General features: G+C 47.6%; 1 protein-coding gene across 1 annotated transcript in view; it reads left to right on the top strand.

The window, feature by feature from the left end:
• TXNRD1 (thioredoxin reductase 1) overlaps positions 1–11,557 on the top strand; it is a 66,185-nt gene extending 54,628 nt beyond the window's left edge. The window contains 2 exon segments of the mRNA NM_214154.4: positions 1,320–1,454; positions 9,558–11,557. Of these exon segments, the coding sequence (NP_999319.3) occupies positions 1,320–1,454; positions 9,558–9,626 (204 nt within the window). The 3' untranslated portion in view covers positions 9,627–11,557.
• The last annotated feature ends 2,215 nt before the right edge of the window (positions 11,558–13,772 follow it).

The following is a 13,772-nucleotide window of genomic DNA, read 5'->3' as shown; positions in this document are numbered from 1 at the left end:
TGTGGGGTCTTTACCGTATTCCTTCTTGATCCCTCACCCCGAACTCCTTCCCTACCCCAGAGGCAGCACTGTCTTGAAGCTGGACTGTCTCACCAGCTCATATTTTTATGTTTGCTGCTTATTACGTACCAGAAACACCATACATTGTGGTATAAAGAAGAGTGGTGTCCTCACCTGAATAGAAGCCTGCACCTTGGTATTTTTGAGTCTCGTTTTTTGAGATCTAACCATATTATTGCATGTAAATCTCTGTTCTAAGTGTGAGTATATGTTGTGCTTTATTTATCCATGTACTTGACCACTGAATGTGAGGATGAATAGTGTCTGTGTCCAACATGGAATGTATTACATTCCGAATCCCTTTCCTGTTGTTTCCAGGGAGCCGGTGAACCTTAGCCAAGGCTCTGCCCCTCGCAGCCTGAGCTGCCTCAGCTGCTATGAGAGGACAGTGCTGGATGGTCTAGCTCAGAGTTGGCTCTGAAAGTCTGGACAGTAGAATGCATCCAATTTCCCTGCTGTTGGCAGAGGTAGCCTCAGCTTGGGATTTAGAATTTATCCACAATAATTCCTATACAGGTGTTTCAGGTTGCCAAGTATTTTTCTCTTGTTTTCAAAAATGTTTTCGCATTGGAAGGATCTTAGGTCTGTCCTATGTAACCCCCAAATCTTAGTTTAAATGGTTTTCTTTCTTTCTTTCTTTCTTTTTTTTTTTTTTTCTTTTTTGGGCCATACCCGCAGCATATGGAAGTTCCCAGGCCAGGAATCAAATCTGAGCCTCAGCTGTGACCTATGCCAACAGCTGCAGCAACGCCAGAGCCTTAATGCACTGCACTGGGCCAGGGATTGAACCAGCCCCTACAGAGAGACAAGCTGGATCATTAATCCACTGCACCACAGTGGGGACTCTACTTTAAAGGATCTTTTTATTTGAATGACTCTTTGTAAATGTATCAGCTACCATAGGTAGTTTATCTGGAGCTCTGAGACAACCAGATGGAGGAGATGCGGGCACCATGGCTATTTGAAAACATTGTCTAGTGCAGTTTGGTACTTGCCGGGTGGCACGCATTTCTGCTTTTCACGTTCTTCCTCATCACTTGTGGAGGGTTCCTGTCTCTTCCTTCTTGCTTGACGCGACTACACACTCCGCATTGGCCCAGGTTGGAGTATCTTCAGCCTCTAAACAGCTGTTAGCAGCGAACATTCGTGTAGGTCTTTGGCCATTTCTGAATGGGGTTTTAGATTAGAATGGGAAAGTATTCCAGGCTGTTAAGGGGGGAAAAAAATCCATGTAATTGTATTACTTTTTTATGTCTTAGGAGCGTGTTGTGGGCTTCCACATACTGGGTCCCAATGCTGGAGAGGTTACCCAGGGCTTCGCAGCGGCGCTCAAGTGCGGACTGACCAAGGACCAGCTGGACAGCACCATCGGGATCCACCCCGTCTGTGCAGAGGTGGGTCACCTACCCTTAATGGGTCAGCATCCCCTGACTCACGGGGCAAATCTGGGGCTCTGTAGCTAGTGCTCTTCCTGCTGTTCCTGAGCTGCTTTCACCTCCTTACAGTTTGTTAGTGATCAAAAGTGCCTCAAAAGAAGGCCTTGTCTCCAGAAACGACTTTTCCTCTTTCACACATTTCTCGTTCCCGGTAACTGGGTAATACTGTCCTGCTCTGACGTGGTAAACATGATGAGAGTGATTTAGAGAGAGGTACCCTACATCTTTTTTTTTTTTTAAGTTACTTTATTTTTTAACTAAATCTTTTATGTATTGTGTCTCCTAAACTGTGTTCACGGCAGTCCGTTAATAGTACCATTCATACCCGGAAAGAGTGTCAGTCCTAGTTTTCCCAGAGCCACCTGGAGTTTAGATGAGGTTGTCCGTCTCTTGGGCTTTTGTCGTCAACGAAGGAGGTTTGAAGGTGAGGCTTGTGAAGGAGCAGGCCCATGGCGGTGGATCTGGAACTTGACCGTGGCGGGCCTCCGAGGCCCGAGGTTCCTCATGCCTCATGCCAAGAGCTGGATATCGTGATGCTGTGAAAGAGGGCTCATAAACCAGAAACGTGTCTATGCGGGCAAGCTGGCAGGTTCGCAGAGGTGTCTCATAACGAGGCTTAGGTGTGGAGCTGAGGATTGCAGCCCTGGCAGAAGTTCTCATTCCCTCTTGCTTTGCCTTTTCCCTGGTTAGGAATAGTGTTCTTCTCTGTACCGAGAGGCGTCTGTTTAGTGACGAGGACATTATTCACAGGAAACCGTTGTTTGGAGTTTTTTGAAAACCATTGTTTCTGTGAAGTAAAAGTAAGTTTTTAAAATTGTAACATAAAAGTTGAAAAGAGACTAGATTTTAAAAGCTCTTAAAGAACATGCCATGTATCTTTTATTCAGTGTAATGGCTCAGAATGTTTAGGGAAGGAATCGATTAACTTCATTTTTTTTCAAAAACACTCCATGTGTTAGTTGCCTAGTGCTGATGTAACGAAGTACCACAAACTGGGCATTTTAAAACAGCAGAAATTTATTCTTTCGGAGTTTTGGAGGCTAGAGTCTGCAACCAGGGTATCGGCAGGGCTTTGCTCCCTGAGAGGCTGCAGAGAAGATGCCTTCCTTGTTGCTCCAGTTCCAGGGTTGCTGGCAGGTCTTGACGTTTCTGGGCGTGTAGAGGCTTCATGCCAGTCTCTGCCTCCAGCCTAGTAAGCATTACCTCCTGTGCGCCTGTGTCCATATTTCCCGCCTATTGTGAGGACATCCGACATTGGACTAGGGCTCACGCTGGTCCGGCATGACTTCATTTAAACTTGGTTACACCTGCAGAGACCCTCTTTCCAAATAAGGTCACGTTCCCAGGTACCAGGGCTTAGGACTCGAACATGACTTTCTGGGGGGCTTAATTCAGTCCACAGCATTGAGTTTATTTAAAGGTCTAAGATAGTTGCAAACAACAATAGTCATCTCTGACACAGACAGAAACATAACTTCCCAACTTGCTTATGGGAGTGTCTGATTTTTTTTTTTTTTTTTTCCTGTCTGAATTCAATTCTCATTGGGCTGGTTAAAGACTTGTGCCTGACTCCTGCCAGCTCCATTGGTTGCGTTGTGTGGTGTGCTGTTGTGACCTAGCAGCAGCAAGCGTGGCAGCATCTGGCAGGATGACTGTCAACTGAGCAGAGAGATGTGATACAGAGAACAGGTGTCCTCCTGAAGCCCAGGGCTGCAGGGAGGTCAGCCAAAGGCCTGTTCCCCGCGGTACACCTGGCCCAGTGGGAACCCCATTTGGGGGAGCCATGTCCCAGGCATGGGGAAGTTCCAGGCCAGGGGTCAGACCTGCATCACAGCAGCAACCCAAGCTGCTGCAGTGACAACGGCAGATCCTAAACCCACTGCACCACAGGAGAACTCCAGATGGGAACCCTCTTTAAGTATTTGCCACTGTGCATCTCCATTTGTTGGCTCTCTTACCACTTTGAAGTTCAGGGCTGAATGTTCCACTCCTTTGATAGGGCTTTTTTCTTTTTATGTTTTTCCAATCTGGTGGTTGATTAATGGATTAAAATTTTGAATGCTCTTTTCTTACTCTGAGCACATTTATTGTGCAGTTGTGTGCCCAGCAGGGATTTAAGACACATTGAAGATGGGATTCAGAGCCGGGAGGCAGGTGAGGGGCATGCCAGTTACAGTTCGGTGTGAGGAGTCCTCAGGTCAGGGCAGCTACAGGGCGGTGTGCAGCAGGGATCTCGGTGCAGGGTGGTGGGGGGGCTGGGAAGAATGCGTTGGTGTGAGCCAGTCAGAGGGATCCCAAAGTAGAAGAACTCTGTGGGAGAGATCATGGCTCATGCAGGGACCTGAAAGGCCTCAATACTGCTGTAGCTTGGAGAGGCAGGTATGTGGGAAAGTCATAGCCTTGAAAACCAAGGTGGGCTGTTGTGACTTCATGCCGGGCACACTGCGATTCTGCTGAGAGGTTTAAAGACAGGCGACGTGATCAGATACACTATTAAGAGAAATCCCTCGGGCTGCGCCGTGGAGCATGGGCCCAAGGACGCCCAAGGTGGTGGTGGCCTGAACTGCAGTCGTGGTGGTGGATGGCAGAAGACAGGCGGTATCTGAGAGGGAAGAGGAGACGGAGTTGATAGTGTTTGCCCATTGTTTGGAAACAGGGAGAACTGAGAGTGGTTCGTGTTTGAGGCTTGAAGCAAGACGCAGTTGGAGCAAGAGCAGGTTCCTAGGAACTCGCATTGTCAGACTCGTCGAGGTTCATGAGGACTCACTGCGTGTCAGGCCCCTGCTCCCCACCTGTGGACTTAGTCCTTACGAGAACCCTGTGGGGTAGGGGACAGGAGTGTCTCCATTTGACAGACGAGGAAATTGAGGACAGAGAGGCTGAGTAACCTGCCAGCCTGAAGTGGCAGATCCGAGATGCGTAGTCAGGCAGGCTGGCTTGGGAGGCAGCACGCAGTGCAGACAACGCCCGGTCCGCACCTCCTACAGCACTCGACGTGTCACTCAGGGCTGTGAGGAAGTGTCGAGGGGACTTTTGGCATTTGGCATACACTCAGTAACTGCATCTGGTAGCTGGTTTTCCCCAGGCTATTTCATTACAGAAGGTGTGGCTTGACTAAAAAGCCAAAGTATTGTGGGGAGAGGGGAGGTGGAGCAAGGGCATGTATTTTGAGAAAGCTCCTCTGGTGATTTCTTTTACCGCTGGTTATGAACTCTTTGCCTAGAAACTAGATTTTGAAAAAAACCAAAGACTTGTGACAAAATCCTGACTATAGAAATCTTTCTTAAAGCTTCTTGACAGAAGGAAAGTGAAATTTGATCAGTAGGGGATTTTTAGGGACACTCTTGCTACATGCTGGGTTCTGGCTGGCATAGTTTGTAAGTGGATCTACTGCTGGACCCACTTTTTTTTTTTTTTTTAAAGCAGACAGCCTTATGCTGTAGAGGGGTGCCACTCTAAATGTAGTCCGCAGAGTCTTTGTTACTAGTCCATAGTGAGAGGAGGATGGAAATGAAGAAAGGCTTAGAAAGTTAGAGGGTAATTGGACAGTGTCTGCTCTAATAATGGAAAATCTGAGTTTTACATGCCTTTTAAACGTTTGTTTCCTAATTCATTTTTTTTGAACTTGACAAGTGTCAGTCCATTAGGTGGATTAGGAAAAATAATAATTTAAAAACTGGTCCTGAGCACCGCTTGGAGGTGTTCAGAACTCGCCCAGTCCCCGGGCCAGCTGTGTGTGTGGTTTGGGAAATGAATCACTGAATGAACCCTTCCTTATCATTTTGAAAAAATGGCCTGGGCAATTGCACACCCTTTGGCTCTGGGAAGTTATTGCTTACAAAAGTTGACAAATTCCCCAGTGGAGACTCTGCACTGGAGCAAAATAATTTCCAAAGGGTTGCCTCCTGGAAGTGCTGGGGGAGGAGAGACTGCTGTCATTTTGACTGAAGGCGTTGAAAGGAGAGGGAGTCTCGAGGCCTGGAGCATCAGTGATGTGTTAGCATCATGCAGTGTGAAGACAGTGCTGTGAGAATTTATCCTGGACATCTGAGCAATTAAAATTGAGTTCCTACTGATTACATACCATTTTGAGTAGTAATAGCAACGACTCAGATTTATTTGTAGGGAAATGCTCAAGAAGAAACAGTGTGGAGTGCCCGTTTTGGCTCAGCAGAAATGAATCTGACTAGCATCCATGAGGACGAAGGTGCGATCCCTGGCCTCGCAGGATCCGAGCTGTGTCTGCAACCTACACCACAGCTCACGGCAACACCAGATCCTTAACCCACTGAGCGAGGCCAGGGATCAAACCCACAACCTCATGGTTCCTAGTCGGATTCGTTTCCACTGTGGCATGACGGGAACTCCTTAAAATGAATTTTAATTCCAAACATCCAATGTTTTATTTTATGAATAGTCAGCATAATCTCAGTCTACTGTGAGGGGTGTCTTGTGAGGCTGGGAGGTATTAGCCAAGTAAGTAACGTGAGGCACACGCCTACTGCAGCATTTCACCTTTTGTGAATGTTCTCTGTGTTGAGATAAAAGAGTTGCCTCTGCTCATTTTTTAAAAATGTGTTGTTATGAAAACTCTCAAGCATCAGTGCACATTTAAATCTTTGTAAGAACTGACCCCATGATTTTTTCATTGAGACTCACCAGCAGTGGCAGATCGGCTTCCCTCAGCTCTTTGACGTCGGCGTGTTTGCAGTAGAAGAAAAATAGAAAAGAGCTTTTTTTATTCCCCTTAATGTATTTCCATTTTTTTGATGGATTTGTTAGTTTTTTATCCACATGGTCCTACAAGTTCTGTTTCTAAATTAATTCCTAAGAAGTAAAGCTTAAGCTTGCAAATTCACAAGCCTGAGATTTGCTTTCATGTATTCCCTGGCTCACTATTTTTCTTCCTTTTATAAAAATTGAAGAGAGAGCTTAGTTTACAATGTTATGGGCCTTGAATTTGAGTGCTAATAAAAATATTGCAAAATTTAGTGTAGCTTTTTCTGTAATAAGTATAAAAAGAGTAACTGTTTCAAGGATTTTCCGTTAATCTTTGTTAACAAGGATGAACCTCTTATTTTTTTGGATGTGAATTATTCACACATCTTCTTCTGGGTTCATCCTTTAAATGTTTTAAGATACTAGCCATTATTACGTGGATCTGCCTTTTTTTTTTTTTTTTTTTTTAATTTCTTTTTTTTTTAGTCTTTTGTCTTTTTAGGGCCACACCTACACCTCCATATGCTGCAGGTGTGGCCAGGGGTCGAATCAGAGCTGTAGCTGCCAGCCTACACCACAGCCACAGCAACACCAGATCCAAACCATGTCTTGAGCTACACCACAGCTCACGGCAATGCCGGATCCTCAACCCACTGAGTGAGGCCAGGGATCGAACTGGCAACCTCTTGGTTCCTAGTTGGATTCGTCACCACTGCGCCACAACAGGGACTCCCGGGTCTGCCTTTCTTGAGGTGCTGTTATATTTTTGGCTTGCAGGAAGAAAAACGGTTTTGTCGCTGCTTGCAGGCTAAGCTAGACCCCGGGTTTTTCTCAGTGTTGTTCCTCCTTGACACAGAAGTCTTTTCCCCTTTTATTCCCAAGTTTTGTTTGATCCTGATTCTTGTCGCTTTGACCTATGTAAGTCCAAGAGGCCTTGATTTCTTGTGCCCTTTCCTCTCTGTATTAAAAACCAAAAAAACCAGTTGTCTTTCAGGAATCAGAGATGAGGTCCGGGGGTCCAGGGGTCCCAGCAGCGGTACAGACACTTGGTCTTGATTCCTCCGAGGACTGTCCCAAATAAGCATGGCCTCCTGTCTCAGTGACAGTCAGTGGTTCTCAAAGGTCAGCCCAGGTTAGGGTAGACAGATGGGCGCCACAGGCTCTTACCAGAGGTACCCTTTCGCTTACTAGTGTGACCAAAAGGGTTTGGATTGAGATCTTAATTGTATTCAGTAACCAATTAAGTTCCTAAATTTTACACAAAGTCCTTTTGTGTTTTCATGCCGGGGCGATATAGATGGTGATTTTGGGTGGTGGTTTTGTTTTGGGGTTTTTTTTGCCTGTAAAAACAAAGGTGTGTTCCTTGTGGTGCTCTGAGGTCATCACGGATCGGCCACAGGTCAGCTTCCATGCTGTCGTGACTCCACGACTAGCCGATAGGGCAGCCTCTCCCGGGGCACTGCTGGCTAAATGGCAGAGGGATAGGAGGTGTAGGAAAAACACCCTGGTGCTCAAGGCTTCTGTTTGAAAGTGATGCTTCCCACTTGCACACATGTCCTGGGCCAGAGCAAGCCACTGGTCCCCACATGCGTGTCCAGTGGCGGGGGAGATGTGTGTGGTCCACACGGAAGGTATCACAGGGACATGGAGGTGCTGTATGTTTTGGAAACTTAATGAAAATCTCAGAGTAGTTCAGTCAGTGTTAACTCCATGAGGAATCAGATTTAACAGAAAGATGCAAATATCTAAGACTTACTAATTGGTAATGAAACTATAAGAATTAAAAATCAATTCCAAACGTGTGGCCTGGGCCACCAAATAGTTCACTGGGAGGAACCAGATTAAGGGAATAGAAAGGGCTCAGTACTGGACAGCGTGAAGTTTGAAAATGTCATCTGGGAGGAGGTGTTGGTTGGTCGGTTTCGGCTAGAGAACCTGTGTTTCACTATAGGCAATCCTGAATAGTAGCAAATCAAAGCCGCCTAAAGATGTGAAGGCTCTGAGTCCACAAGGACCAAATGTTTCAAGGATGTGAAACCAGGAGAGCTTGTCAGTTGCTGCACATGGGACTGTCAGTTGGTCAGACACTGGAAATCTAGCCGAGTCAAAGTTGCACCTACCCTCCCACCCAGCGATCACCCCTCTAGCTCTGGGTGTCGGAGATGTACAGGAACGTCACGGCAGATTGCCGGTAGCGTGTTTGCTACAGCTTGGGTGGCCAGCAAAAGCAGCCTGGGTATGTCGTCTGTGATCTCTCCTCACTGTTTGAGTAATGGAGTGCATAGTACATACACCGTACTCTCTACGACGTAGTGCGTCATAGGACGTGAATGCTATTTGGTGAGAAATGGAAGACTTAGAGCTCTTTGTGTCTGTATGCGTGAATTACAGGGCCAAGAAAGCCGGTAGCAGAAGACTGCATATACCATCTGGCCGTCTGCATACGAAGTTTTAAAAAACCTGCAAACGAGTTCCCATCGTGGCACAGCTAAATGAATCTAACTAGGAACCATGAGGTTGCGGGTTCGATCCCTGCCCTCCCTCAGTGGGTTAAGGAGCCAGCGTTGGCGTGAGCTGTAGTGTAGGTGGAAGATGCAGCTTGGATTTGGTGTGGCTGTGGCTGTGGCATAGGCTGGCAGCGGTAGCTCCAATCAGAGCCCTAGCCTGGGAACCTCCATACGCCTCAGGTGCGGCCCTAAAGAGCAATACAAAAATAAAAAATAAATAAAAACCTGCAAAAGACAAGCAAGAAGAAATGCGTAGGGGTGGTAAGCACCGGTTGGGGAGCAAGTGATGAGGAAGTGGGGGACACGTGGGGCTCTGATGTATTATAAAGCGCCCCGAGCGAGGTTGGTAGGCACAAGGGTGTTTATGATAGTGCACCTTAGGGAGTTCCTCTGCGGCTTAATGGCTGATGATCCAGCTCCTCTCTGTGGCATTGCTGGTTTGATCCCCACCCTGCACAGTGGGTTAAGGATCAGCATTGCTGCAAACTGTGGCTTGGATTCAGTCCCTGGCCCGAAAAATTCCATGTGCTGTGGCTGCGGCTGAAAAAAAAAATGCACTTTACTCCTTTCTGTGTGTTCAGACTATTTCATGGTGCATTTCTTTTAGAAAATTGATGAGCAACCATGATAACTAATTATTTTAATCACCCCCAGGCTAATCAATGCTTTATTAGATATAACCTACGTTTTTTCTCTTTCACCTTGGTTTTAAAATGCTTACCTTGGTCATGTTACTACTCTCTTAGTCATTCTTAGTATGTTCGGTGTTATCTGAGACACTCCCGTCAACTTGTGTGCAGCATCTGAAAGTCTCGTGCTGTCTCCTCCCCTGCAGGTGTTCACGACCCTGTCGGTGACCAAGCGCTCAGGGGGAAACATCCTCCAGGCCGGTTGCTGAGGTTAAACCCCAGTGTGGATGCTGCTGCCAAGACTCCAAACCACTGTGTGTGTCTTGCCCAAACCCAAGGCGAAGTTTACAGAATGCTCTCAGGCTTCGGCACCTGTGTGTCCCGTGCTTACACCACCCGAGGCCCCCTTGGATGTCGTGGGTGGGACATGCTGTGTGGAAGGCAGGCAGCATCACACTGGGGTCACCGTGACGGACTCAAAACTGACGTTCGACAGAGCACTGGAGTTGCATCCATGAAGTCACCAGCCTCAAGCCCCCGCGGTGGGCGGTGATGGAACCGTCGAAGCAGTTTTTAGCATGGCCTTTCTTTTGTAGGTTTTCTTATTCTCACCGTCAAGCTTTCTATGTTGGTTACTTTTTTTTTTTTCCTCCAAGGTGTTAATGGTACTAGAGATGAAAAATATAAGCAGTCAATTTTTATCCAAAAGCAAGTGGTGGCTACCGCGTGCAAATAAGGCGGCCCATCACTGGGACGGCACGGGGTGGCTCAGGCTCGGCCCAGGAGGGAGCTGCCCCTGGGCCCAGACGTGCTGTTCCGCTTGGCCGGCCGGCTCAGCAGCGTCTGCCCAGGAAGCCATGTGGCCCGAACAAGTCAAGTTAGGGCTGACCAGCTTCCCCCCCATGCACCACACCACTGATGATTATTTCTAATTCTGTTTTGAAAAGAAAATAGCTCCTGGGCCAGGCTCTGTGAAGGGCTGTTCCGCCTCTGGAGCTTGGTCATATAGTGTGAGTTCCACCGCTCTTCGTCACGGAGGCAGATGTACACCTGAAATGGGGAAAAAACAATAAATGTGTTTGTTTAGTCCGTTGTGTGCTGGTCTAAGTGAGCTGAGATCTTTTGCAATGGAAAACACTTAACACTCGTTTAGAACTTTGGGAGGAGGTAGCTTTTGCTTTAAGCTAAAATCACAAGATATCACAGCTTTATGTTGCCTGTGTGTTACATGTCTGTCTTCCTAAAAGAACTACACTTATAGGAAAAAAAAGTCTTTCCACACTTACCAATTTAACTCTTTTGTGATATTTGCTTTTTTTTTTTCCCCCAAGGAAGCTATTATCATAATTTATTATTTTTGAACACAGGTGGATGTGAAGGATTTTCATTTAAAAACCAAATGGTTTTGACTTTTTCTGTTGAATGAATGACTGTACTTGGTGGAGTTTGGGCAGAAAGGTGTGTGCTTGCTCAGCATCTCCCAATTCCTCGTGTTACCACAAGGAGGTGTTAACTCTGCAGTTAGGAAATTTCTGGCTAAATGTACTGACTACAGGTTGTCTGTAGGCCATGTCCTCACCGTACAAGCTGGATTTTGACAGTTAGGAAATTTCTGGCTAAATGTACTGACTACAGGTTGTCTGTAGGCCATGTCCTCACCGTACAAGCTGGATTTTGAACATGCCGTGGCTATCAGGCCCCCCACCAGCAGTTCTTGTAGCTCCTTTCTCTTTCCCTCCCCCTCTGTGTGTGTCTCAGCTCAACACGAAGTGGTTGATTCAAAGTACATTTCTCGGTCATCTCAGGGCACTCTCGGTCTCGGGGTCAGCAGAGCCCCTGACCTGGTCTGTCCCACTCACAGGCTGCCCCGCGCCGCCGCCCGCCTGGCTGGGGAGATCTCAAGTGGGAGAAGGAAACGAAGAGGGGAGTTGGGGCAGCGGACGCTGTTCAGTTTTATTTATTTTGTCATTTGTCTCAGACATGAGAACACAGGCAGTGCAAGGTGATCGCGCCGAATCATGTGATTCTGTCTTTGTGGAATGGACGATCCTGCCCCCCCACAGGAAGGATGACACTGTATAGACTTGTCTCTGTAATTGTCCAATGTATTGAAACTCACATTCAGTTCCATGTATTTTTGTTATAAACCTTCTGAAAAAAAAAAAAAAAAAAAACCCAATGTGAAACATTAAAAGGTATTACTGTCTACCGTGTGTGCCTTCTTATTGAATGGTGGTTTCGGGATCCTTTGTCTGGAAGCCGAGTGGGCCTCAGGTTTCGTGTTGGCGATCCTGAGAAGCAGCACTCAGCAAGCTTCTGCGGTGCTGTGCCGTCGGGTCCGGTTGGTGTGCTGAGGTCCACACTGCAGCGGTGTTGGCTTTTCAGATTCCATGTCTCAGCTCGTCCTGATTTGGCAGAGCCACCCCACCCCACACAGCCCTGAGGAGGGGTGAGCCAGCGGCCCTCTCTGGGCCAGATCAGGCACATACTTGGCCTCAGTGAGTGAGTGATGTTGTCATGCTCAGATTATTCACTCACATGCACCTCATGTTCTCATGCATTCGTTGGTAAGCAGAAACAACTGTTTTGTGGTAATCCTTACCAAGCAACTCCCCAGAATTCTTTTTATCCTGAGTCGTTGCAGAGTGCTAAGAGTACCACTAAATGCTTGTTAACTGCAACATGTGCCAGGCACACGACAGCCCTCAGGAGGTGCGCCTGTGCCCACTTAGAGTTGGAGAAGCCGGTTCCAAGGCAGGAATTAGAGCTATTTAATGATGTAGCACATTTTTTGAAGCCAGAGAAGGTCTGAGACCTCAAAAACCCAGCCTCTCGGCCACTCTGCATACTGCCTCCTTTCATCTCTGACAGATGGGCGCTTTCAGGGCAGCCGAGTCGATTCCTGAGGTCTCATCATTTTTCGCGTACCGTTGAGCAGTGTTGTCTGCACAGTTAACCACCTGGTCTGAGATGTTTTGGTGCTTTTCTGTTACTGGTCTTGCCACTGCCAGTTTATTTCCACACCGTTGCCAGGAATTTATGGCTCAAACATCTCTTGCCTCAAGCGCTCAAGGTCTTCCAGAGGCCTGTAAATAGGCCTCTAGTCCCCTCCCAGACACGGGGCCTGTCATTTGTACCTGTGACCTCAGCTTTCACTTGTCCATTGTGGCCACACCCGCTCTCTGCCCCACAGACACTCCGCTCCTTACCTCCCGCTCTGCAGTGTCTCCAACCAGAATGCTTTCTGTTTATGCTCCATGGGACTCTGTTTCCCCTAGAGCACTTCGGATTACTCTGCATGAGTCCACTTCTAAATAATTAGGGGTTTTCAGCTCTCTGTGCTGCAAGGCTTCCAAGCACAGAGCCTACACGCGTGCTGCAGTGGTACAATGCTGTGTCACTGGGTGGGCCAGTAGGGACTTAGCACTTGGATCAGGGCCTATCAGAGATGTCTCCGCAGTACTGTTAATTCCTTCTGTGTCAGGAAGCTTTGATCCAAGCGTTAATAGAAGTACGAAGGGTGTACACATAAAAATGGTTAACTTCACTGCATTCTGGGAGGCAGGTCACCTCCTCCCTCCTGTGGGCCCCTCCCGAAGCGTCCTGGTTCGTCTTCAGGGCCTCCTGTTGTGAGACAGCGCAGGCAGGCGGCTACTCTTCTTGCTGGCCAAGGTGGGCAGTTTCAGCCCACGCCCCCCAGCTTCAGGCGTGCAGCAAGGCGGCGCGGTTCTGAGGTCAGCGTTGCAATCCGTGCGCTCACTAAAGCAGTTCGCTCTCCACAGTGTGGATGGGCATCATCCAGTCCTTTGAGGCCTCAAGAGAAGGAAGGAAGAATTCAGCTGTTTCCTGCCTGGTGGAGCTGGGACACCGATCTTCTGCCCTTGGAGATCCTGGTTCGAAGACCTTTGGACTCGGACTGAACTGCACCACCCCTGAGAGTCTCCAGCTTGCAGATGGCGGGTGGTGGGACTTCTCAGCCTCCATTTTGGCCTGAGCCAGTTCCTTATAATATATCCGTTCCCATATGTGTGTATCTCCTAGTGGTTCAGTTTCTCTAGAGAACGAACCCAGACCTTACTCTGAAGGTGTGTACAGTCAGGGAGGGTTGGTGAATTTATGGCTACTCCTTCATTTCTTCAACAAGTCCTTTGTACCAGGTGCTGTTCTAGGCAGGTGAGGTCAGCAGTAAACAGAACATCAGTAATCCTTGTCCTCGAGGGGTTTCCATTGCAGTGGGGGAAGATAGGCAAAAATAACATAAGTCAATTTTATTTAGTACTAGATGGTGATGAGTGCCACAGAGGAAAATCTAAACGGGGGCAGCGGGAGGAAGGTGTGGGGCGTGGAAAGTGGAATTTTAATGAAGGTGGTCACGGAAGACTCCATAGAGAAGGTGACATTTGACTGAAGATTCAAAGCGG

This window comes from Sus scrofa, chromosome 5 (genome assembly GCF_054392235.1).
Source record: "Sus scrofa isolate SSC_HxYL_T2T_F1_AM1 chromosome 5, Sscrofa_HxYL_maternal_Yorkshire_Landrace_v2.0, whole genome shotgun sequence".
NCBI lineage: Eukaryota > Metazoa > Chordata > Mammalia > Artiodactyla > Suidae > Sus > Sus scrofa.
The sequence above is the reverse complement of the archived record's forward strand: the minus strand, read 5'-3'. Positions and strand labels throughout refer to the sequence as shown.